At 40.8% G+C, this 26,589-nt stretch overlaps 1 protein-coding gene across 1 annotated transcript; it reads right to left on the bottom strand.

The window, feature by feature from the left end:
• Positions 1-6,110: 6,110 nt before the first annotated feature.
• On the bottom strand, positions 6,111-25,691 carry Cypl (peptidyl-prolyl cis-trans isomerase-like 1 Cypl). The gene is made up of 5 exons (XM_067156092.2): positions 25,545-25,691; positions 25,321-25,454; positions 17,774-17,863; positions 7,877-7,984; positions 6,111-7,749 (listed from the first exon to the last, which is right to left on the bottom strand). Exons 1-5 carry the CDS (start codon positions 25,607-25,609, stop codon positions 7,634-7,636), a joined length of 513 nt encoding a protein of 170 aa, XP_067012193.1. The 5' UTR covers positions 25,610-25,691; the 3' UTR covers positions 6,111-7,633.
• Positions 25,692-26,589: the final 898 nt, after the last annotated feature.

Genomic DNA, 26,589 nt, shown 5'->3' with positions numbered 1-26,589 from the left:
TTCCCCTTGTCCGCAGTCACATTGCGGTGATGTCTTCCATCCCCATTTGAAGAGAGTGGCTCCACCTTGGCCGGTCCTAATTCGATTTAGCATCCTCCACTGCCGTCTGGGAAGAGAAAAACCATCTGGGCACTTGCATGGGTTCTCAATGATATAGGGCCTACTATTAAGTTTACAGTCGTAGTTACTGGTACGTCGCACTGCTTGCATTACAGGAGGATCGATTTCGAGAGTCTCGAGCGAGAGCGTTGCCCATCACTACTCCATATATTATCTGCGCACTTTTTAGTGATAGATTTTTGTACTCGTTGGAGAAGTAAGAAGGGTTGCGTTAATACTGCCAACTGAATGGAAATGAAATCTGAATTGAATCGATATGATCGATCGATATGAATTTTATAAACCTTTATTATTTTAAGCAAACAACTGTGTCACACACAATATATATAATACTATATAACATTTCCCATTGCGAAACGTGTTCCTAGCATGAATTCTATAGTTTGGCTTTGCTGTGTAAACAACAATAGCACGAGTACTTAAAGTGTACGCCAGATGTCGCACAGCGATGATAAGCGATTCTTAGTTTGTGTTTCAAAGGTTGCCAATACGAATCTCGAAGATAACCGGTCGACCACTTCAGCACTAGGGTGTAAATCTATCACTAAAAAGTGCGCAGATAATAGGTCTGTATGAGTTTCTGTAGTAGGCGTTGTCAAGTTATTAAAATCATTAAAGAAGGTGAACAACAAGCTGTGACATTATTTCATCAACAGTCACAATCAGAAACCAGTGGTGCACCCACCAGATTTGCTTCATCAGCATCAACAGCCTCTTCATGTTCCAGAACGAAATTATCTACATCTTTACCTTGATACAACTGTTGGATATGCTCCTGCCATCTTTCTTTAAATTTTCCAAACTGGTCATAACAACATGGACTCTCACCGAATGAAACAGCAATGTTCCCGTATTTGGCATTGCCATCATGCAGGAGGTCCAACACGACACTAATAATGTGACACTGCATTGTTATGAAAGACTATGGGAATTCTTGACAATTAATGCTATCACTTTCTCCTTAGTGAGGAATGAAAGTACCGTAGTGTTTGAATAAAACAACACACAACCATCTTTTGCACGGTGGGATTCTGGGTACCTCCATTCCTCGGTTTGCCATATCCAGAGTGGTTTGTATGAGTGAGTCTGGGTTTCATCCATAGTGCCTGTGAATGAACGATGTGATACGAGTACAAAAAAATACAGTGACAAAATGTAGAGTAATTAGACCCCCCAACAATGGATGTCTTCCTCTTCACTCCTGCAAGTTCTTTTGGAAGTACATAGCAGTACCATTCTTGCACTTTGATGATATGATGAAATAACCAACGTGATGAAAATTTACAGTTCCTGAGAATGAAGTGCAGAATTTAGAGCCCAGTTTTGTGGCACACACCTACCTCTGCACTAAGTTCCGTGCAGTCCATTGTTGACCCACCTCCCCTCAGGGATGCAAAGAGCTGATTTGTGGTATTCTTTATTTAGGGTCATCCTGTGTGGCAGCCCTGCCTTCAGGAATTCCTTCATCCATCATGCCACTTCATCTTCACCTCTGAAAAAAGCACAGTCTCACCATGTGCAATATCTTGCTTGCACCCTCCTCCTCTACTCTATAGGCCAGGGCCAGTTTGAGGAACCCACAGCTGCTGGGAGCCCCAAGTTTTAGGGGCCCCATTATCAGCTGCGATGAATGTGATGCAGTATTACCATTATTACTATTTAAAAACAGGTTGAATTTCTTGCTGAAACTATCTTTGCATAAAATCCCCTAATCTTCTAGTTGAATTATTTATCAATGTTTTCTAATCAATGAATTCCTAAAACTGAATCTCACACTACTGCAAATTAAGTTCAGTTGCCCATATCTATCGATGAATTTCCAGTCCGTGCAGTTCCTGTTCCTGTCTTGTTAGCATGTTTGTTGGAAAAGTTTGTGCTTTGTCCCCGTCGTTTATCATAACGTAACATAAAATGGACAGAAATACTCATCAGGTTCTCAAATGAGAAAGCGTAAGAAGGAACTGACAAAAGAAACATCATGGCAGGTGCGTTAAACAAATTTGTAAAAAGAACACTGAATGATAATGTGGCTGCGATGAATGTGATACAAGTACAAGGAATACAGTGAACAAGTGTAGAGTAATTAGACCCCCAGGAAGGAAGGAAGGAAGGAAGGAAGGAAGGAAGGAAGGAAGGAAGACGTAGTTTTGAACTAGGTTAATAGTGCAAATTATTTAATAATCTGAACATCCTGTTCTGTGAATAGGTTCGGTTAGATTGACCTGAGGTAAGCAAATAGGGGGCCCAAAATTCCTTCAACCGGCTCTGTCCATGGCACTGCTGTATTTGACTGAATACCGTACAGCCAGTCCCACTGGTGATGCATGTTCATCTAACCTTCTGTTATTAACTACTGAAATCTCACAGCTATCTCACTCATATCTCCCAAGCAACAGCAATATTGTCACTACTTTGATCCAATCTATGCAACTGAGCAATGCACTGTGTAAATTAGCAATGGTTAAGAACAAGCTCTAACATTGTATAAACCATATTTTCACACAAATGCAAATATTGTAAAGAAAAAGAAAAATAAATAAATTATAAAATATTTTATTTTGAAACAATTATAATATAAAATTACTTCCATACAATATAGAAAAATGTACATAAATCACACTGCAAGAGTTTTTAAGAATACATTTACACTTTCTACAGTCACAGGCAAAGAAAGTAAATATCAAAGTGCATTGTGAGGTACTTTGTCGAGGAAGGTGATTAAAGCCCATCTAGTACAGCATAATCCCTAGCATCCGGCATCTACAAAAATGGTAATTTTGAAACAATGGCTATCACTAAAAGTTGCTTTGAGAAGAAAAGTATGTCATGCAGCAAATGTTTGAGGAGAGAGTGAAGAAGATGCTTCATAGACTTTTGACTGGAAACAGAAGGATGTACCATAATGGAATTGATATGATACAACTGAAGAAATTTCTTTCTGGACTGATCGCACCATACTTTGTCAATGTTACTATTGAGCAGTTCATTCCTAAACTAGGCAGAATGACGGAAAGAAGATGATGGATTCTCTGCTAAATGCATGAGTGTTGTAGGAGAATGCAGAGCAAACAATCTTTTTCACCATGAAGAATGTGGGATCAATTTCCCATCAGAACTGAATAAATTTAGAAAAGATATTCCCACTTCTAAAGCAGCTCATTCACTCAGCCCACAATGAAAATGAGTACCAGGTTAATTCCTAGAGAAAAAGATGGCCAAGTATTACAGTCGACTGAGATCTACTGCCGAGGTTATGAATAGTGAAAGGCTTTACTTTCTACTCCTCCAATGGTCTTTGTGGCCAGTATGGAAATGACACGGCTTTGCTTCAGTGCTCTTTTCAAGAAGAAAGACGGGCAAATTTCATAGTACTAGTGCTGGATGAGAACAAGGGTCAGATAGGAGAGATACACGAGAGAAGCTTGGTAAGCAACAATTTACACCAGAGGGTAACAAGGAAGCTGCTGCTGCTGCTCCTACCACCACCACCACTACTACTACTACTACGAGGCATGTTTTTTAAGTAAGAGCCATTTGAAAATAACTACAGAATGAAAGGCGATTTTCAAACACCACATTTATTTGCAGATTCTACATACTTTACTCTATTGTTCAACATAGCCGCCAAGTTTGTTTAAACTCTTATCATAACTTACTACTAAGTTTTGAATACCCTCTTCATTGAAATTTGCTGCCTGCTCCAATGACCAAGAGATCCTGATCCTTATCTTGCGCTGCGATAGAGTCTGTTTGGCCTTCATCTTTACAGGCGAATGTGTGTGTCTCCATTCCATGCCCTGTTGCTACGATTCGGGCGTGATACGCGAAACCCATGTTTTGTCTCCCGTTATGATCTGACTCAACATGTTGTCACCTTCTTTGGCGTAACGACTCAAAAACGTCATCGAACACTCAAATCTTTTGTTTCTATGAAGCGGGTATTCAAAATTTAGTTGTAAGGTATGATAAGTGTTTAAACAAACTTGGCGGCTATGTTGAAAAATAGAGTAAAGTATGTAGATTCTACAAATAAATGTGGCGTTTGAAAATCGTCGTTCATTGTGCAGTTATTTCCAAATGGCCCTTACTTAAAAAATACGCCTCATACTATGGCATTAAAACTCTATAGCCTTGGCCTCAACGACAATTTTCTATACATCCATCCTTTATGCCTTCCTCCTCCATTCTAAAAACAGTAATGTTATTGGTTTTATGTCCCGCTAAAGTCATATTTATGGTTTTCGGAGATGCCGAAGTACTGGAATTTTGTCCCACAGGAGTTGGAGTTATTTTACATACCAGTAAATCTACCATAACGAAGCTGATGTATTCGAACACCTTCAAAAACCACCGGACTGAGCCAAGACAAACCTGCCCTTTTGAGCAGAGAAGGCCTACGCTCAACCGCCTGACCTACTCCATTCTCTTACTCCTCTAACCAGCATAGTTCAGGTCTCCCCTTTTACCTACACCAATAGAGTTTCTTGAAAGTTAAGCTTTTCACATAATTTTGCTCCATTCTAACAACGTTCCCTATCCATACTAACTTATGGGTCATTATAAGAGAGACCATGTCGGCAACTTTAAATAATTGTTCTAATTCTCAGTTACATCGTGGCCTCAAAATTCCATTTTCATAATTCTATTTAAATTTTTACTTAATATTTTTTCACTCCAATATTCCAAGTTTTCTTCATTTCTTTTTGTCAATGTCCAACCCTGGTGATTATTGTTTAAAGAGGAAGGACAGCCATCCTCCAATGTCCATGTCTCAGACTCATAAATTAGAACTACTCTCAAAAATGCCTCGTCTATTACCTAATTATTTTCTTACAATTTTGCTTTATGTCGCATTGACACAGATAGGTCTTACGGCGACTGTGAAGTTAAGAAAGGGCTAGGAGTGGGAAGGAAACGACCCAGCATTTGCCTGTTGTGAAAATGGGAAACCATAGAAAACCACTGTCAGAGCAGCCAACAGTGGGGTTTGAATCCACTATCTCCCGAATGCAAACCAAAATCTACGTGACCCAAACTGTGCAGCTACTCGCTCGGTATGTCTATACAGTAATACGTCGATGCATCATTTTTCAAGGGGGAAGGGGAAAATGACGATGGATGCGGGTGACATAAAAAATAGGGGGGAAAGCAAAATAATAAAATACAGGTACTGTATTTGGGCATTTTTCGTCATGTAAATGTACAGTAGTAGTAGTAGTAGTAGTAGTAGTAGTAGTAGTAACATAACAACAACGGCGTGTGGCCTCCGAAGTCGGGTTCAGGTCTTTCGAGTTGTCGCGTGATAGTTGATCTACACGCTTATGAAAATGCGGCCCTACCTAAGACGAATCCTAATGCGTAAGTCGGCGCGCATACACAGCCCCCAAACTGTCGGAATTAACCAAGGAAAGCTAAAATCCTCGACTCGATCGAGACCCCTTGAACCAAATGCCAACACACGCTAACCATTTAGCCATGGAGCTAATGCTCATACTATATATACATAACGGTATCAAAACATAGCAACCATGATATACATGATGAAAATAAAAAGAGTGACTTTTACGGTTTTGTTTCACTTTTCTTTACATCTCATAATAACCAAAAACCTAACCTTTAAGGTCAGTTTATTGCAAATCAATTATATACGAGGATATTACGGCGATAACCTGTAATTTGGTAAAGATTTCATAGACCCTTCGCGAAAGATAGGTTAGAAATCCCATATGGCACAGCTCGGATGATGTCACAGAGGTTAGAAAATCAACATGGCGGATCTCGGATGATGTCACAGCGGGCTATGTGAGGCTGCCAACTTAGTTTCAATACCAGGCTAGTGAAAAGATTATCGGTTTTGCTTGGTTAGGTCCAGCTTGTAACAAGACAATTGGGCAGGGGACAACAAAGTGGTGAACAGGCCTCTAGCACCCCACACACATCAGAAGGTACAACGTGATTAACAACCCTGTGACTAGTTTGAACTGCGTGATACATTCATTTTCAGCAAAGGTGGCAGCCATAGGAAGCAAATAGCAACACAGTAAATGGTGGCAAACTTTGAGTTTTACAGTGCCTCAGTTTGCTTGTAAATAATACTTCTAGGGGTCGGTTAATGGGTCGAGGAAAAGCGCTGGTGCCAAGAGGCTCATAGCGAGGTTGCGCTTGAATAACCTGCACACAGCACTTGCACCTTTAGATAGCTTATTCCTTTAGCCCGTCTGGTGGCCAGGATCATTAAGAGTCACCTCCATATGGTCTCACACTGTGTCATAGGATATAAACTTCATGGTTTTTGATCCGTATTGAATAGTGATCTCATAGTGTGGTTAGCTAGTTTGAATCCCGTATGTGGAACGAATTTTCAGCTCAGAATGTCGGCCGGCAGGCTACAAGAGGTGGGGTATACAATTTCTAATCACTAGATAGCATGCCAAATGCCTGCATTCAATTCCAAACCTCTCTGCAGTGCTCATATGGAGTGTGTATGGCGCTATTGATGGAGATTCATCTATCGGAAAGTCCTGAGTAGACCCTCTGGTGCTGTTCGACAGGAGTAGGCTATGTGCTGGCACCGGGTTTCACCCTCTCACTCCTATCATATATCAACTCATTCATTTCATTTCATTTCATGAACTCCTCTAATGAGGTTGAGGTCAGGAAGGGCACCCGGTCGTACAAACTTCCTACGAAGATTAATCTCACTTCATACCCAACCCTGTACAGAAATGGCACCAGGATTGGACATAAAGTACATATGGTATCCATTCAGAAGAATTTAAATAAAAAACATCCCTCTGGAGCACATTTTTTTAGCCAATGACTGCAAAGACAGTGTCAGCATGTTTCCACTGTTTTTCAAAAACTAGTGAACACATTGTCATATATATCCAGTGTACTGTATATCAGTTCTGCAAATTCCACACATGCAAAGTCACTAGTATACTGTATATAAAGACTACATTTTGGGAACCACTGGTTGGGGCAGCTATCACTTTATACTTCTCCCTGACTCTCTCTCTTTCTTGTAAAACGTCAAGGAAAGAGCTTACTGGGTCTTTCTCTGAAGGATTATCTCTGTAACACTGACATATGGCATAAAATTGGTTGCTTGAAAAAATTATGGCAGTAGGTATAAAATGCCTTAGGGCGTGGTAAGCCCATCATACTAATAGCCTATAAAATGATTGAGAGCAAACAGAGGACTCGAAAACTGTTACGGCATACCCTAAAAAACGATTCGCAGTTCCTGCTGTTCTCATTCTGGGGAACTGTGAAAAACAGAAAACTGTGAAGGTCCTTGATTCACAACCCGACCCAGAAGACTGGAAACGGGAAATTGAGAAGAAAGAATTAATTCACAGTTGCAGACAGGGTTATGATTTTAAAAATTGTCTGTCAGATTTGAATGAGAAGAGTAAGATGGGCAGGACATCATTGCTTGTGACCAGAAGAAAGATGCTTAATGTCCATTTATAAACTTTCCTTCTGAAACTTGTGTAAATATTTTTGTACTTCAGTGAGATCTAACAAATCCTCGGACTATCTTCACATCGTCCACCGGCCTGTCGTTCTTGTCAGTCTCCACGAGGCCTACCCTCTTCACCACATTCATCCCGGAATGGACACGACCTAGGGAACAGAGCAAGTTAAAGCAGGTCTATAATTCACACATCTCTTGATCGCAGGTCTTATGATCTAAATATATGTTTTGTATGGCCGATTCTTTGCCTGAGCATGATGTGCAGAAATATCTCACCAAAGATGGCATGTTTTCCATCCAGCCACTGTGTAGGAGCCAAGGTAATGAAGAACTGTGAACCATTTGTGTTAGGGCCTGAGTTTGCCATCGATATGATCCCAGCACCTGAAAACAAAGGAGAGATGAATATGAAATATATACAGTCGAAACTGGTTAAGAAGTTCCTCTCTAGCATGTTTCCCTGGTTATTACGTCATTATTCCAAAGTACCAGTCCATGTCCTATTAAAAAGAAACCTGGATAGCACATTTAAGTCACTCTTTAGTACGTTCATAACTCCCTCCATATGAAATTTAAATTAGTGTTCCCGGCCATGTTGCGGGCAGGATGCGCCAGTGACAACAGGCCTGGGTAAGGACTTGGTAGAGAACTTATTCCACGGCTCTAGCATGTTGGCCTACAGCTACAGGGAGTATCAGTCTCAAGCCAGTCTTTGTTGTGGGCGTGTGTTTGTTTGGATCGCGCAACAGTAGCGCGTGTGACGTGTTGGTGCTTAATTTTACGTTTGTAAGTGAACTATGTAACAACGTACGTAAATTAGGCCTACTGTATGTACGTATACAGCTGACGTGTTGGTGCTTAATTTTACGTTTGTAAGTGAATTGTGTAACAACGTACGTAAATTAGGCCTACTGTATGTACGTATACAGCTGACGTGTTGGTGCTTAATTTTACGTTTGTAAGTGAATTGTGTAACATACATAAATTAGGCATAACTGTACTTACACATACTGGTTTACAACACATTCAGTTATGGAGAAGAAGAAAACTAGACAGTTTACAAATGATGAAAATTGAAGTTTATTGAGAAAGCGGATGCTAATCCACACATGAAACGTGTGCAAATCGCCAAGATGTTGGACATTCCTACGATAACTTTAAACATAATTGTAAGCATGCATCTCTAAGAACATTTTTCCTTGATGTTTTATTATGCTGGAGTTCTTAAAATGTATTATTTCTTTATTTATTTATTTCATTAATTATAATTCTAAACACGGGTTTCTTTGTTTTCATCGTAATTATTTCTATGTCCAAACCTAACCTAACCTTAAATTTAACAGCGTAATTGTTTTTCATTTTCTAGCCCGTTTCCCTCTTTAGGATGGGTTTCGCCCCCCCCCCCACCACCACCACCACTAAAACGCCCTAACAAGTTTTAGATGTACGAGCTGATACAGAACATTACACAAAAACTGAAGTAGCCCAGCGGGAGTCTCATCCAGCTCAACAAGCTGTAATAATGTAGAGGTTGCACTAAGACTGCCATGACAATTTTAATGAAAATGCACACACTAAGGAAAAACACTCCCCTACTTTCATTTTTGGAGTTTTTTTTTTTTTTTTCATAGAGGACAGGTAAATAAAGAATATGTGAGTGTGACTATAATTGCAATAGTGTTTCAATTTCTTCATTTTGAAATGTAGGGATTTTTCATTATTTTTTGAAAATTTTAAATATTAAAATTTGACATTATTTTTACTTTTAGAGTATTTTTATCAATACCTTTGTAAGAATATTTGGTTAATTTTGAGTTAAAAACCCAAAGTTTTATTTAATTTTTGACAGTACTTTTTAAGAATTACAAATTTATACAAAATTATGCACACGCACATTAAAAACACAATAACCTCTTCTTGATTTGGAACAATTATCAGCCGATAAATTACTCTCTAATGAATCAATTAATGTTAAAACATTAGATATCGGCCAAAGAAAGACAAGGACCACGAAGGGGGAGAAAAGGAAAGACTCCCTAGGCCTCGAGTGCTCTAATGCAATCGGGATTGGAAAAGAACAAGAGTTGACCAAGGGAGGTCGGATAGGATAGATGAAAGTGAGGAACCTGGCAAAGTAAGCAGAAACAATACCAGGACTCAGCTAAGGGCCCCAGGGTCGCCAACCCACGTTCCAAATTTCAGAGCCCCTGGGGCACTATCGGAGGTAAATAAACAAACGTATAAACAATTGACACAAAGCGGCAAAGTGCGGGGCTACCAAATGCGAAACTTGCAATGCATTGAAAGAAAACTTTTATAAAACTACACTGATATAGATATCGAATGTTACTGATATTTCCAGAGAGTAAAAGCTTCAATCTTTCAGCTGTATTACTTATGCTGCCATCGTACAGCAGGGATTGAAGATACAGGTGAAAGAAAAACGTGGCCGACAGATCGACGCCCAGCATTTTTAGCAGCAGCTCACATGGCTGACAGATTAGCCGCCTGGCACTATAGGAGTTAGTATCCTTTAGTTTCTAATGGTTATAATAAATCATTTCATTGACAATTGAAGGTGAGAAAGGCTAAGCAAACGTTCTTACCTCAATATGTAAGACCAGAGAAATAAGTCAATTTTTGTATATCTTCATAGCAGAGGGAAGTGAAAATAGGAGGCTCGTTGTTAATGTTACACATCCACTCCAGCCAATAGACAAGGATATGATTCGCAGGTCATTTATCCCTTACGTGTGACCCATTGCGATGAAAGGGACCTAAAGTAGGATTTTATAATTATCAAGATTTTCGTGGTATTGTGGCATAATATACTGTGCATTTAAAAAAAAAAGAGTTCAAGCTTCGAGTTGCAATACTTCAGGAGATATTAATTATTGACTGTTGCTATTAAGAAAACTGTACACAAGGACCTAGTTTATCCGGCCCTCATTAATCTGGATCTCCGGTTTATCCGGATCAAAAATAATCAAAATATTTTTACTTGTTCAGTATTTCTTTTACGGCGTTGACTCTCCTTGAATATCTTTTCCGCCAAGGATAGTTAAAAACAGATCAGACGTAAGGCTTTTCAGGCGTTTGCTCTATTAACCAGCGTTTCATCTTAGGTCTGACATTAGACTCATCAGAGTGGGATGTGTCAGACCCTACCCACTGATGCTGGGGTGTATGCAGGTGAACTTATCAGAAGCCCATTATAACAGGCACAGTCTGATAACTGCATATGGGAGATAAATCTGCACAATGGAATTACTGCCCGCCTAGCAATTCCGAATGGAAATTCTAAGTTCCCATAGAGGGAATTAGATATTTTTCACCAATAGAGCATGTCAAAAACAAATCAGATGTAAGGCTTTTCAGATGTTTGCTCTCTCAATCAGCGTTTCGTCTTAGGTCTGACACTAGACTCATCAGAGTGGGATGTGTCAGACCCTACCCACTGACTGGAAGTAATTCATCCAGGGACTATCAAAGGTACCATCCCGACATTCACCTGGAATATGGAGAATGGAAACCGTGGAAAACCATTCCCAGGACAGCGTAGGTGGGATTCAAACCCATGCTCTTCTGAATGCAAAGCACTATTAATTCAGTGATGGTGAATTCGGAAATGAAACCAGCACTCCATCAGAAGAAACAATGACTCATGAACGAGGCAACAATGCAGCTGGACAAACTGATGGCCTATCTAGAATTCTTGACTGAAATCACACCGGCAGAACTGTTGTTAGTGAAACGTCTTTGTGATCGTGCTGCGCGCAAATGCTATAAAAATGTAAATTAGAAAAAAACTTGCACATTATTTTAGTGCATAAAACAGAGTCGTAATTGTACGAAAAGTGTTCTTATATTTTTTTGTACAACTGAAAAAAGGTATTACTGTACACCTTATAGGTTCTTTCCAACACAGTCCCTGTACCAGTACATGGTCTCCTTGCGCATGCACAGTACGAAAAATCCTTTCCAACACAGTCAAAATTGCGTTCATGTATTCGTCCGTGTACTGCAGTCAGGCGTTCCAACTAATTCTTCGCATCGATCCCTGGCGGTCGGAACTAGTCCGCAGTCTAAAGCATGTGCTGAGCCGTACATTTCTGTGACATGCGCAGAAACACTGTATCAGTGCCTCCTGCTGTATACGCTGATTTCTTTGGAGTTCCTTAATCAGCTGTTTTTACGCACATTGTGTGCTCTTCTCCAATTAATAAATTAATCAGCTGTTTGGTTACTGAGGTTAGGATGGATAGTGACGACGATATTTTACACTTTTCATCCAGTGAAGAAGAGAAGGTACTATTTTTTGCAAAAATAAAATGAAATGAAAATTATTTAGGTGACGGTAATTAAACATCTTTCTTTATTTATGTATTGTGTTACGTTAGGCCTATAGTTTATGAAGGCACAAAAGGTACCAGGTGAAACAAAATATAATTGAAATATGAAGTATTATTCAGAAGAAACTGTTCCTCAGTATAATGAAAATGGGTTTTTCGAGCATTTTCGCATTAGCCGAGGAGTTGCTCAAGATATTACAAATCGATATGAAAGAAGTGAGCATCATAAAAGACATTACAGGCAATATGGGAAAATATTGGCATTACACCAAGTTGGTACAGTAATTGTGTTACTCCTATTCCTTGGAGTTCATGAACGAGAATCCATTCCAACACAACCCAATCGTGTATCAATCCCGGAACCGATGCGAAGTCAGCGCATGCGTATAGAGCGGTATATGGATGCGTCCATGTACTGACAGGAAACTGCGTGTTGGAAAGAACCTTTAGTTAATAGATTATATAACATGTATTGTATTTGTTTCTTTAGTTTTTTACAGATTATCTGAATTTTCGATAATCCGGATCAATTCCGGCCCCACTTAATGTGGATAAACGAGGTTCTTGTGTATTTTGAGAAAAATGCTATTACAGCTTTCAAAAATGTATTACTAATTGTACAAAGTTTTCATGACATCGAATGGCGAAGACTCGAACCACTGCATAACTTACTTTGTTAAGAAGACCTACAGGTAGCACAAGAAGTCAAGACATAACAATGCAATTTTTACACCCCAGACACTTGTTCAGCTCTGCTGTAAAATTTCCACTGCCAACTTCGGGTCCCTCATGTATACTGCTATCCACACCGTTTTCACTGCTAGGTGCCAGCACTCTCCATCAGTGTTTCATTCATACTCACTGACTGTACTTGGGCATTAGAGTTATCTGACCGGACGAGTTGGCTGTGGCGGTTAGGAGCGTGCAGCTGTGAGCTTGCATCCGGGAGATAGTGAGTTCGAACCCCACTGTCGGCAGCCCTGAAGATGGTTTTAGGTGGTTTCCCATTTTCAACCAGGCAACCGCCGGGGGCTATACCTTAATTAAGGCCACGGCCGCTTCGTTCCAACTCCTAGCCCTTCCTATCCCAGACATGCCAACTTTCAAATGTAAAAGAATCAGGAGAAATTAGGCAGTGAATCGCAACGTATTACGACACATCACTGATGGCAGAAAATTCAATACATTAACAACTCTATTTGGCCTACATATATATTTTTCATTACTTATATGTGAATACTAAATACTGGACATACCTGAACTTTAGGAACATATGACTTCTCATCCTTCAACAGGCTGAACACATTATGACTAATTGTTGTTCAACACAGCCGTAGCTGACTTAGCCCTCTTCAGAAACTCGGAACTAAATTTTTGCTCCAACCACTTGCCTTGCTGAACTGATTTTAAGGTTAAAAGTTTCTCCAAGTTTGTTCAGACACCAAGGATCTGAATTGTGTTTTTGTCTTTGTGACTCTGCTAAAAATCCTTTCACACTCTGCATTGCTATGTGGAATTGATAAAACAGCAAGCATCACCTTAGAGAGTCTGTCATATTTAAGTACACCATCAGCTGATTTCACCTGACCTACCAATGAACATAAATTCTTCTTTTTGCCAGGTCTGTTTCTTCGAGCTGAAAGTTACAGAACTGGGAGAGCAGAATATCAGTTTTTTAATCTAAATGTTCTGTTTCACTAGTCAGAATGTTCGGAAACTTGTTAATGAAAAACCTAAGGCTAGAAAATGATGCCTTACTTAAAGCAGAAATATTTTCAACTTCTGCATTAATTAAAACTTCATCTTTGAACGGAAATTTGTGTACCATGTAGTCACATGGTGAAGAGAAACACTTTCCAACAGACTTAAAGAATATGCACTTTTCCTCAGAATTCAAAGTGTTCACCAAAAGAAACGCAGAGTTCCCTATCATCCTTTTGATTTGCTGAAGTATGATAATCTACATCAAGGAGAGAGGAGGAGCTTTTACCTAATAATGTGTGGTTTCAAAAACCTTGGCATCACATTCTTCAATAGTTCCTCCAAAACTGACTTCAATAAGTGGTTGTGCAACATACCTGACTGAAGAACTATGTTTGGATTCTCAAAGATATCCATAAAACTTGAGAGAAAAAGGCACAAAGATTTATGTAAATTTGATGAAAGGAACATGAACAGTCATTCTTCATGTGACAAAGCATGGCTCTAAGTGTCAGTAGTTTGTTTCTTTTTTTTTTTTTTTGGGGGGGGGGGGGGGGGGGGGGTGATATTGATGACTGGGTTTTCCTTTTAACTGAGGAGTGTGGTGAAATGTTATGACAATGCTTCACCTTTTCAGACAAACAGTAACCAAAGGGTACCACTGCAGCAAAATTCTATCTAAACACCTTCTTAGCGATAACCATCGAGTACGCACATGCTTCAGAATGTTCCTTGATCTCTATGTTGTATAGAGTCTGAAATTCTCTGAACTTTTCTTTCCTCTTTGCACTCTTTTCCAGATAGTAAAATACAGGGTCTTTTCTTTAGCATGCTCGGCAGCACCACTCAGAGCACGGCACGGCCGGTGCAATGACACTCGGTCGCTAGCCAGTATAATGCGCGTTTTTCATCCCCACTACTCACGGCAATTCACACTTATAGAGATCCATTTCTAGTGAAACTATTAGTCTAAAACCTACCTGGCATTATATTTGATGTTCGAAATGTTGTCCCTCAGCTGTCAAACACGCCTGACACCTCGTAAATAGGTTTGCAGACACTCGACGAATCTCAGCTTGTGTGATGTTCGAAATAACTTGTGTAATGTTCTCTTGTAGTTCTTCTCTTGCATCTGGATTGCTCACATACACTTTTCCCTTCAGCATCCCCCACAGGGATTTAAATCTGGAGATCTCGGGGGATAATCAACCACACGATCTTCGAAAACTTCCCGTATTATCTCCATAGACCAATTAGCAGTGGGTGCCATCGCATTATCTTGCATAAAAGTAACCATTACTCCTTTCTTCTTCCGTCAGCTCTTGAAAGAATGGTCTGAGAATGAGGTCTATATATCAATCAGCATTTATTGTTTCGCGGAAAAATATAGGCCCTATAATTCTGCGAGTACTTATTGCGCACCAAACTCCTATTTTTACATCATGAAGTGGACGGACATGCAGATGGTGGAGATTTTCTGCACACCAGTAGCAATTGTTTTGACTATTTACATAGCCACGTAAGTGTAGCCATGCTTCATCACTTTAAAATAAAAGTTCTGGGTCAACATACCCATCGTGAACTGACTGAAGCAACCAGTTACAATACCGAACCCTAGCAAAACTGTCAGGTCCTCTTAAATATTGGGCAGGGGTGGGTTTGTACGGTTTTGCTTTTAACAGTTTTGTTGCTTTGTGGGCAGAAGATAATGACACATTAACTTGTACGGCGAGATGCGACAGGGATTTTGTTGGAGATCTTTCCAAGAGAACTCCTATTTCGTCAAGCTTTTCCTCTGTTAAAACGGTTCATCTCCTGCGTGATTTCTTGTTAAGAATGGACCCGGTGGTGCGGAACTTCTTTACTAATCTACGTACCGTACTCCTATGGGAGGGAGGATTCCAGGCAATTTGCGAATGAATCAAAAGCGGCATTCTGTATAAGAAGAATGCTTCGCATAGCACAACACGATGAATATACGCTGTTCTACATCACTTTGTAAACACACGATTAGTATTCCTACAGAAACTTCACTATTTTAAAGCGAACACATTGAACACGCTACCAATGCTGCAGATGAACTGAACTATTGCCGTGTGTGAAGCAATGGTTATCGCTACCATACTGCATTAGATCATCTTATCATCTTAGCCAGTCATGAAGCAATATATCTCTGGGCAAATGAGTCACCCAGCAGCGCTACCGCCTTCTGCGCGTGTTTTCCTGACACATGGAGCAGGCCATAAAAAAGACCCTGTATATCAATTATAATTCATCTACATTTACAGTCAAGCACGCTGCACCCTTCTCTGCAGCAAGATTAATTAGGTGACACGAGCAGCCTACAATGATTATGTTACTATTTTCCCACTTCAAACATCCTGCCACACCATTCTTTAATCCTACCATTACTGGAGCATAATCAGCACCAAGAGCTAGGCAGTTTTTCAATGGAATGCAGAATTCCTGAAAAGTTGTGAGCAAAAGATTGGCAATGTTAGCTCCAGTAGCATCTCCTTCTAAATTAGGCACAGAGAGTAGACAACTCTGAATTTCATTGAGTTCAGACCTAAAAAAATGTTACAACAATAGGATGTATTTTCAAGTCGCTTTTATTGCTACCATCAGTAGCAACAGAAAATGCATTCACCTGCAAATGTGATACAATTTTCGCCCATATCGTTAAGCGATTTCTGCATCAGAAAACATTTTGCGAAACAAAGGCCCCGTGTAGTCGGCACAATTTACAGACAGGTTATGTTCTACGATAAATGACGTAAATAAAGCCTCAGTATTCGTCACAGAATTTAAATCTTGGTTTTTACATGAAAAGTTCAGTTTCTGGTTTCTTTCTATACAGTGGACACTCTCCTTATGTTTCTCGTTTGCACATGTTTGAGTATATCGTTCTTCCTGCCATGCACAACTGAAAAATCACACCTACATATAATACAGAATGTGAACGTTGGTCCCTTCCTGGATTCACTGAAACACAGAACTCTTCCCTATAAGCGCTTTTAAACAATGCATCATATTTCTTTATTGAAATTTTGGTCTAAACAAATATTAAGACATGCAACCAAGAAGCACTACTACGTGATGTAACACGAGCACTTATGCAGGTCCTGCCACGGGTAGACGTCTATGGCGTTACTCGCTTGTGACTTCCACTTCCAATTATTAAGCTATTTGAGTATTTGACTGTATTATAGACCAAAGAGGAACACATGGCTGGCCACCGTGCCCCGTACTGCCATCAGCCTGTGATTATTAGAACTACTATCGACCAGCCATACTCAGCCATATATTGACAGAATGAAGAAAGACGCGGGAGTTTAAAATAATACGAAAATTACTGAAACTGCTCTGAAAATTGGGGGGACTGGTCCCGGCGATTGGGAAGAACAATGAAAAATCGGGAGTCTCCTGCTTAAATCAGGAGAGTTGGGACATCTGCTATCCCACTGTCGCCATAAAACCTATCTGTGTTGGTGTGACGTAAAGCAAACACCAGTTCTCACAAATTTTTGCAGTAGCTGAGTAATAGTAAGGAATAACAACAGTGTGAATCAAAACAACTCAAAAAAGACAGGAACATAGGGGGGGGGGGAAGGAACACACAACAGGATAAACCATGACAAGTCAGTATGGGAAGTTTTTATTTTATTTTGCTTTACGTCGCACTGACACAGATGACAGATCTTATAGCAATGATGGAAAAGGCTAGGAGTGGGAAGGAATCAGCTGTTGCCTTAATTAAGGTACAACCCCAGCATCTGCCTGGTGTGAAAATGGGAAACCATGGAAAACCATCTTCAGGGCTGCCAGAAGTGGGTTTTGACTGAAAGCTGACAGCTTCAAGACTCTCTGAAGAGCCATCCTGACAGATCTTCAGTCTTGATGTGGGATGTGTAGGATAAGACTTTTTTTAATGTCACACCAACACGGATAGGTCTTATGGCGACAGGTAGGTAGAAATTTGGATAAACACAGGAAGTGGGAAGAGATAAAAATCAATGACTAGGAATACAGGATAAATATAAAGGGAGAGAAAGATAGAAAGATGTATTCCTAATCATGTTCCTATAATACTATACAGGTTTCTTTTTTAATACCATACCTGTATGTTTTAATTCTTCATGGATTTCATCGTCAAAGTATCTTCCATATATCGAAGCACCACCTTTGCCTGTTCCAGTTGGGTCACCGCCTGAAATGAACAAAGGTAATGAGAGACACAAGGAGCGACAGAGAGAGAACAATTTTTTTTTTGTGTGTAGGTTCTGAGTCAGAAATGATGGAAAATTTAATTCTTTAACATATAGTCAAATGTCAATACAAATAACACCATTTAATGAAAACAGCATATGTAATATCTATTCATGGCTTTAAAAGGTACAATATTTGACCCAAGAAGACTCAAATGATGTTACATTTGAAGGGAGGTCTCCCTCAAACAATGTACAGGATACAGAAGGAAGGTGGAAGAAAGGTGGGCTAATGTATTAAGAAAAAGGAAAATGAGTGCTAGGAGTTTTCATCAGAGAGTGAGCTTAGGAGAAGTGTTTATGAGAGATTGGTATGAGTCAATGCAAGTAGATCAGCAGAGGGAGGATGGGGAACAGGGAAGTTTTACAGAGAAGAGGTGGGGCAAGAGGAAAGGGAAACAGAGTAGAGGATTGAAAGTGGGAGGTGGAACAGGATTGTGAGAGGTATAGAAAGAAGGAGGAAGTAAACTATGCAGCCATCAATACATACAATGCATTGTTGTAAGAGAGGAAAAAATATCCACAAGGGATAGCTGCCATACAACAAGGGAACTGTTTTTGACTGATTTGTCAGGAAAATTAGCATATTATTGAAATCTGTTGAAAACAATTACTTGTCTAGAAACAGCTGGTTTAGAAATGTGTGCCTGGGAATAGTAAAGGACTTAGTACCCTAAGTAAAACAAGCAACTGGTAGTGTGTGAGTTACGGTGAAGGTCAAACTTAGTAAGGTACAGAAAACAAGTGAGGGTATGCAACAATGTGCAGAAACTGGTACCACTTTAGACGATAGTGGATCTGGCTTAGACAAAGACAACCCAACCTAAGGAGCAGTGAACCGACTATATTTAAATACATGCCTGTGATGTCACATGATGTATAGCTTATTCCATGTTAAGAAAACAGTATTGCTCTTATGACAACAGGGTTGCCAAATCGAACGGCTCTGCTCAACACCATTGTGGTAAAACAGCGGTACATACATTTGTGAAATTCAGGATTTAAGTTCAAGACAAAAAGCGGAAGAAACTAAGCTACAAATTAATTTTATGAACTAAAGGGGATGGATGCCTTTGCAGGTGGGATGTAGTGTTTACAGTACGCTATGTCTTCTGGTATAGTGGTGGTGGTGGTGGTGATTATTGTTTTAAGAGGAAGTACAACTAGGCAACCATCCTCTATTTAACACTAATCAGAGGGAAAAAAATGGAAGGGACCCGACACTTCGAAAAATGAAGATATCGGCCAAAGGAAGGCAAGGGCCAAGAAGGGCGTGAAAATGAAAGACTCCCTAGCCCTCGCAAACCTAATAGCGTCGGGGTCGGAAAAGAACAAGAGTTGACCAAGAGAGATCGGATAGGATAGATGAAAGTGAGGAGCCTAGCACAAGTAAGTGGAAACGATGCCGGGACTCAGCTAAGGGCCCTGTGGTCTCCAACCCACGCTCCAAAGTTAAGAGCCCCTGGGGCCCCTTTTAGTCGCCTCTTATGACAGGCAGGGGATACTGTGGGTGTTATTCTACCGCCCCCACCCACAGGGGCACTTCTGGTATAGGCTAGAGCAATTTTGTTACTTTCATCGATCTCTCTCATTCTTATCCTTTGCTTTGACAATATGAAAGTGACCAAGGTGTGAGCGATACTAGTAATGCCATTCCTTATGCAGCCAGTCCTTGCTATGAATGGTGTTAAAATATTGCTCATAGGGTCGGTTGGTGCATGCATTTCAGTGGGCTTGGCAGACTGATATGTAATAGCAACTTCTGGCTCGGTGAGGAAAGCAACGGGAAACTACCTCACTTCTTATTTCCCTAGTATGCCTCTTCAGTGATGCCTAGGCCAACTATGACAGCTGATGGCAGAGCTCTGGAGGATCCAACCAGCCTTAGGGCTGAGGATTGAACATACAACAAAGGGGATGGGGTTTTTACAGGGGTTATTTTTGGTTTGTACAGAATCAGAGAACAATAATGTACAACGGGTGATTGTTTGATCCGCCCTGTCAATATATTAGTAATATTTGAATAATTTATACGTACATGTTTCGGGAGCCTTAACTCCCTTCGTCAGCGTATTTACATCAAAATCTACCTTACCCAAGTCTCAAGATACAACATCTTATCATATTACATTAACCATTGTCCTGTATAACCTCAACGAGTCAATACGGACCAATTAAGGACCGATATGGTCAAGTTTGTCAACAGAATCATAAAAAACCTCAGCACTGAAGTGTAAGGCAAATTGGGGGTGAAAATAGACAAATAATTTTTATAGGTTCGAGGTGTGAGAGATGCATTAATATTTTTTCCCGGCAATAAAGGCTAGAAAACAGACGCAACAAAAATAAATACTGTACATGGCTTCACTACAGAAGTGAGCTGCCGGTGGTTCACAGAGTGAGGGACTACACGAGGCCTGTACCAGAGCAACACAGAAGAAGGAAAATCAAGGAAGGCAACAAAGCAATGGCTGTTCTTGCCACTGGGCTTCCTCCCTACAAATGTATTTATGAAAAAGAAAATATTATGTAGTTATTTTAATAACTCGCGGGCAAAAATGTCATCCTTTTTATCTATCTTCCATAACACATTACAAAGTACGGTATAATATCTCTCAATCACGAGGAATTGTCGGTGTCTCAGTGTGTGTGTGTGTGTGTGTTTCACTTCTTGTAGGCCCATAAGAGCAAAACTGTTTTCTTAAAGTGGAATGAGGCTACAAAAAGGAGCTTATCCCAGTACAAGAAAATAATGTGTGACCTTCGAAGGGGATTTCTTTTCGACAACCTGAGAATACACATGGTCGCGATGTGCAATGCTGGCGTAGAAGAGTACAATAGGTGCGTACAATAATGAAAACAATGAACTTCCTGTTAGGGAATGTTTCCCGATTTACGCCACCAGATACCCAAAAAAAGAAATGCTGATACTTTGTTTTCGGTTCTTTTTAAAGGAAAACCAAGTAAGAACTTTGCCTCACAGCTATGATACTGAACGAATGTTGAAAGTTTTAACATGCTGTAACTCTGTCAGTTGCATGAATAAATAGGTCTGCTGTATTATAACTAATCGAGTTTTGGTACATATGTTGTAAGTCAGATCTTACCCTCTACTCTACATTTTCTACCTTTCCCTCTTCTCTGTAACAATTCCCTGTACCTCATCTTCCCTCTGCTGTTATACCTGGAGTGACTTGTACAGATTCCTCTCCTTAACTCTTCCCTGCCCTCGTCCCTCAACTTCCTTCTCCCTTAAAACATTAGTCCACCTGCCTTTCACAATTTCTCTCCTTTCTTTTCCTCCTTCCTGTCTACCAACTGTTCTCTGTACATTCTTTGAGGGAGCCCTATCTTCATTCCTATCCTCCATTAGAATCCTAAAATATTTTGTAGTCCAGCTCCATGGCTATATGGTTAGCGGGCTGGCCTTAGGTCACTGTGGACCCGGATTCGATTCCCGACAGGGCCAGTAATTTTAACTATCAGTTGTTAATTTCCCTGGCATGGGGGCATTGTCTTCATTGTCATTTCATCCTCATCATGACGCACAGTTTGCCAACGGGCGTCAAATCAAAAGACCTGCACCTGGCGAGCCGAACATGTCCCCGGACACTCCCGGCACTAAAAGCCAAACGCTATTTCATTTTTCGATATTTTGTCAAATGAAATTCTATTGCAATCTATTGATTTTTCACGATGGAATCTCCTGCTTTTATAACTAGCTGGGCTGGCAACAATGGCGCAGAGAGCGCATTGATATTTTGTTTTCACTCGAGGGAGAATAACTCCCAATCCAACTTCTTTGACACAAATAATTATCATCAAGTACTGAGTTCAAAGACGGGTCTGTTTTCAAGAAGTGATTCCAGGTCGCACGATCACCGCAACATAGCTGCTTGCATTGACTCATAACATCTATCTGAGCAATGATAACCTTGGTCTTCCACAAGGCAGTTTAACATCAATATAACCCTTAGCAATTATTGTCATTATCCAGGAAGGGTGTAAAGCATGGCCCAACCAAGTAAAATGTTTGTCCTTTTCTTTTCTAATTTGTTTTACGTCGCAACGACATAGATAGGTCTCATGGCGACAATAGGATGGGAAAGGGCTAGGAGTGGGAAGGAAGCAGCCGTGGCCTTAATTAAGGTACAGCACCAGCATTTGCCTGGTGTGAAAATGGGAAACCACGGGAAACCATCTTCAGTATTGCCGACTGTGAGGTTTGAACCCACTATCTCCCGGATGCAAGCTCACAGCTGCGTGCCCCTAACCACGCGGCCAACTTGCCCGATCAAGTAAGATGTCTTCTGCATATATTTCGTCAGAGACCTAATTTGTTCTACCCAACAATAGTACTTTAGCATTCATCTCATCCTCCCACGTCACTGTAATCATTCAGTAGAAACAGCACTCGTAAAAATCTCAAGATATTTGCTCATTGTCTGGGTTTCTGAAGCATACAGTAAAATTGACATGACAGTTGCACACGGAGTTCTCATCAGGGGCTTCTTAGTGCTCAGCAGTTTGCTCTTGTAGCAATCCTGCTCTTGATTTCAGTTGGATATCTTCCATCCTCAGTTATTTCTGGCCCAAGTGTCAGACGGTCATAACCTGTTTTACTGTGGCATTATTTATTCTCAAACAAGAACTCTTTGTTGTGAGCGATATCACCACACATTTTGGTTTGGTTAAATTATTCGTTCATGACAAGACCATCAGTCCATATTGGTTAGAGATTGGCTAATAAAAAGACCTGCCGGACTGACTGGCTCAGACGGTTGAGGCGCTGGCCTTCTGACCCCAACTTGGCAGGTTCGATCCTGGCTCAGTCCGGTGGTATTTGAAGGTGCTCAAATACGACAGCCTCGCGTCGGTAGATTTACTGGCACGTAAAAGAACTCCTGCGGGACTAAATTCCGGCACCTCGGCGTCTCCGAAAACCGTAAAAGAGTAGTCAGTGAGACTTAAAGCAAATATAATTATTATTATTATTATTATTATTAATAAAAAGACCATTGGTCTGAAGGCATAAGCCCTCAGGTTAGACCTGTGAAGCAACAAATAGGCCTCAACAGTTCCATTACCCTAGTTTCGTGAGGAAAGACGATTGGTCTGATCAGTTAGGATTCTTGCCGTGGACAAGACCATTGGTCTGGACGGTTAGAAGCCGCGAAGCGGCGTTAGGCTCTTAGTTTCCTGAGCGCGGCCCTAGCTCTCTAGTTTCATGGACTGGGACGACGACATCAGCGCTATCTATGAGGTAGTGTTTCGAATATGAATTACAAGATCTTTGTTTCACTTCCATTGCTGATTGTCGATTGTTTTAGATAACACACATTCCCTCCATAATTGTTGCTTCACTATTGATGTAATGGCTGCCTGCGGTGGATGTGTTACTACCTACACCGAATTTGGAATCAAATATCACAGCAATTTAAACGATTTAGTGGAATTCAATCAACGTCACGGTTGGTTGTCGAATAAGACAGTTTGTCAAAAGTGCGGACATGATGTTCCATTGCGTGTGATCAAGTGTGGCGAAAAAACTGAAAAAATTGTATTTCGGTGTCGACGACCCGAACGGGGTGTGAAATGTACTTGGAAAGCCAGTGGGAGAACAAATACTTTCTTTGAAGGCTCTAATTTGAGTTTATTTCAAATTGGTCAGTTCGCTATCCTCTGGTGCCTTTCACCGAAACCCCTGGGTCCTACTGTTAAACCTGAGTTGGGTTTCTCTGGTACAACTGTTGTTGATTCATCCAACTTTTGTAGGGAGGTCTGCATCGCATGGGTCGACGATAATAAAAAAAAATTGGAGGACCCAACATTGATGTGGAAATTGACGAAAGCAAGTTCGGGAAAAGAAAGTACAATCGCGGCAGGTGGATAGAAGGACAGTGGCTCTTCGGAGGCGTCGAGAGGGAGAACTTCAAAAACTTCTTCGTAGTCCCTGTCGAGAAAAGGGATAAAGCCACGTTACTTCACTTCATTAAAGAGTGGATCCTCCCAGGGACGATAATAATATTGGATTGCTGGAAGGCCTACGACTGTTTGGAGGACGAGGGATTCGTGCACCTCCGCGTGAATCACTCAGTTCAGTTTGTGGACACGAAGAAGAGTGGTCACGTCAACAGAGGGAACAGGAGGGTGATGCCCATCAATCGCCCTACCGTGCACACGCAGAATACTGAAAACCACTGGCGTTATCTTAAGCACGGGAGCTACTCGGCTCCGGGATTCGGCAGGAGGAAAAATCCACGGCTATCTTGCCGAATCTCTCTTTAAGAGCTCGTTCCCCTTAAACGCCTGGGTGCACGAATTCCTCAAGGCTGCAGCAACCCTCTACCCTCCTCTACATTAAGGTAAGTTTCACGTATCTTTATTGCTGTTCTGTATTGTGCATTGTTTTCTTCACTTGTTACATTTACTTGCGCTTTTATTGTGCTGTGGTTGGTAACGCATTATGAAGAAGTTCCTTCTCGGGAAGGAGATTGCGTGCCACTGTACATTGGCCAATACGAATACAAGAAGCTACTTCAGAAATGAATATGGCGTGTAATAATCTTATTTAGGTTATAAAAGTAAATGTACTTCTTGGGGCAGGATGGTGGGTTCCTGGACATCGCAATGAACACATCTCTCCTCTCAGACGCTCTCCAAGAAAGATTGCATTAATTTACACCCACTTTCCTATCTTCCTTACACCCACTTATAACATTACGAATGTACTGGCCCCCGGGCTGGATTAATACCAATATTTCATATCATACTAACTCTCTCATGATTCCTCCACACAGAAGTTATTTTCCACAGCACATAACAACAGTGCAAGATAGGTTGATTGCAATTTTAGTAACACCAGTCAGAATATGTGGCAGCACAGAGCTGCCGCAACTTTTCGGTGCCACGTGCTGACAGCTGTCATAGAACACAGGTTATTTTAGCAGAACTGTACTCTTTCCTGTAACAGTATTGGCTAGTGACACGACCACTGGCTAGTGAAAAGACCGTTGGCTAGTGGCACGACTACTGGTAAGGCTGAAAAATCAGCAAAACTCACTCCTTCTGTACTTGATATATTCTCTATGCGGATACATCCAGCACACGCCTCGACAATTACAAACTTTACAGTTTCATTATTTTCACAGAATGTGGCAGCCCTTCGGCCACCCATGATGCCAGCTTTATCGGAAACAACAGCAAACTGCTCCGTCCAACAGGAACAGAGAAAATGTTCACATCTGCCAGAATGACATTGTCTCCCATTTAATATTTCAGTATGAGCAAAATTACTTCTAGGAGTGCGTTCAATGGTCCGGTCCCCCACCCCCTGCGACAGTGAAAAGTAACCAAAATGATTTTCCATGAATGTTAAAATATGTGTATTAATACTAACCTTGTATCATGAAATCTCTTATTATTCTGTGAAATTTCGTTCCATTATAGTAACCTCGACGCACCAATTCTGCGAAGTTTCTGCAAGTTTTAGGGGCATGCCTCCAATATAATTCAATAACAATTTCTCCCATTCTGGAAAACATAAAGCAGTCAGAGCAGAACTGTTAACGACAAAATAGCCTAGAATTATCTTTCTATATAGTGAAACTGCTTATAACTTACGTTGTTTCTAAGACTACATAAGCCGGCTGCCACAGCTTATCCGGTATTCCAGTGGGAGTAGTCATTGTGACAATAAATATTGTAGTTGATAAAGTCAGCCTGGGCCTACAAAAATTCAATAACACCGCTCTCTTGATCCGCCATGAAACAAACATGAAAATTCTTCTTCTTCTTGTATGTTGTTGCGCTTAGTCTTAACCACCGCCGTCTCGATCCTCCTATACTGCCTTCTCTGTGCGAGCCTTTTTTGCGACTACGCTGCGACAAAATTTCTCCGCTAGATGGCAGACATAGACGCACAATGTTCTAAACTTATTCTAATGACGACAGCCTACAAAACACTATGCAGTATGGTTATATGTTCACTGAAGCTCGTAAATTAAATCAGTAATATTAAATATCGGCCAAATTACCTGTATGAAGTTGCAGTTGGCCTCTTCATGCACAATTTAAAGATTTTCCTGGACGAAGGCTTGGAGTGGTACCGTACTTTTTGTGTTCTTGCCTACGCAATATAAACAAATAGAGGTCTTACGAACTTGGTTAGGATAATATCACTAACAGTTTGCTGATATTCTTTGACCTCACACTGTAAAAAGCACATTCTGAAAGGTTTTCTTTGCTAATTGTTTTACGTCGCACCGACACAGATAGGTCTTATGGCGGCGATGGGATAGGAAAGGCCTAGGAATGGGAAGGAAGCGGCCTTGTCCTTAATTAAGGTACAGCCCCAGAATTTGCCTGGTGTGAAAATGGGAAACCACGGAAAAACCATCTTCAGGGCTGCCAACAGTGGGATTCGAACCCACTATCTTCCGGACGAAGGCTCACAGCTGCGTGCTCTTAACCGCACGGCCAACTCGCCCGGTATTCTGAAAGGGAAGACGTCGCAAGTTCTCGTATTAAGCTCGAACGTTTGAAGGACGTCGACAATAGGGCACAGCAGCTTCAGCGAACTCCTGCATATGCTTCACCAGAGCAACAAAACAAGGTTTTGAATATCGAACTCCTACTCTGTCCTGATGCATAATCAGTTCTATTTAGC

This window comes from Anabrus simplex, chromosome 12 (assembly GCF_040414725.1).
Source record: "Anabrus simplex isolate iqAnaSimp1 chromosome 12, ASM4041472v1, whole genome shotgun sequence".
Classification (NCBI taxonomy): domain Eukaryota; kingdom Metazoa; phylum Arthropoda; class Insecta; order Orthoptera; family Tettigoniidae; genus Anabrus; species Anabrus simplex.
This window is presented reverse-complemented; position numbering and strand designations above follow the sequence as displayed.

Bases quoted from the DNA above. Each gene is read 5' to 3' on its own strand.
- Cypl (XM_067156092.2), bottom strand. From the start codon at position 25,609: ATGACTACTCCCACTGGAATACCGGATAAGCTGTGGCAGCCGGCTTAT. The intron at 17,864-25,320 runs GTTAGTATTAAT...TGTTCATTTCAG, and splicing joins AAGAGATTTCATGATACAAG to GCGGTGACCCAACTGGAACA. The intron at 7,985-17,773 runs GTATGGTATTAA...CTTTGTTTTCAG, and splicing joins TGAAGAATTAAAACATACAG to GTGCTGGGATCATATCGATG.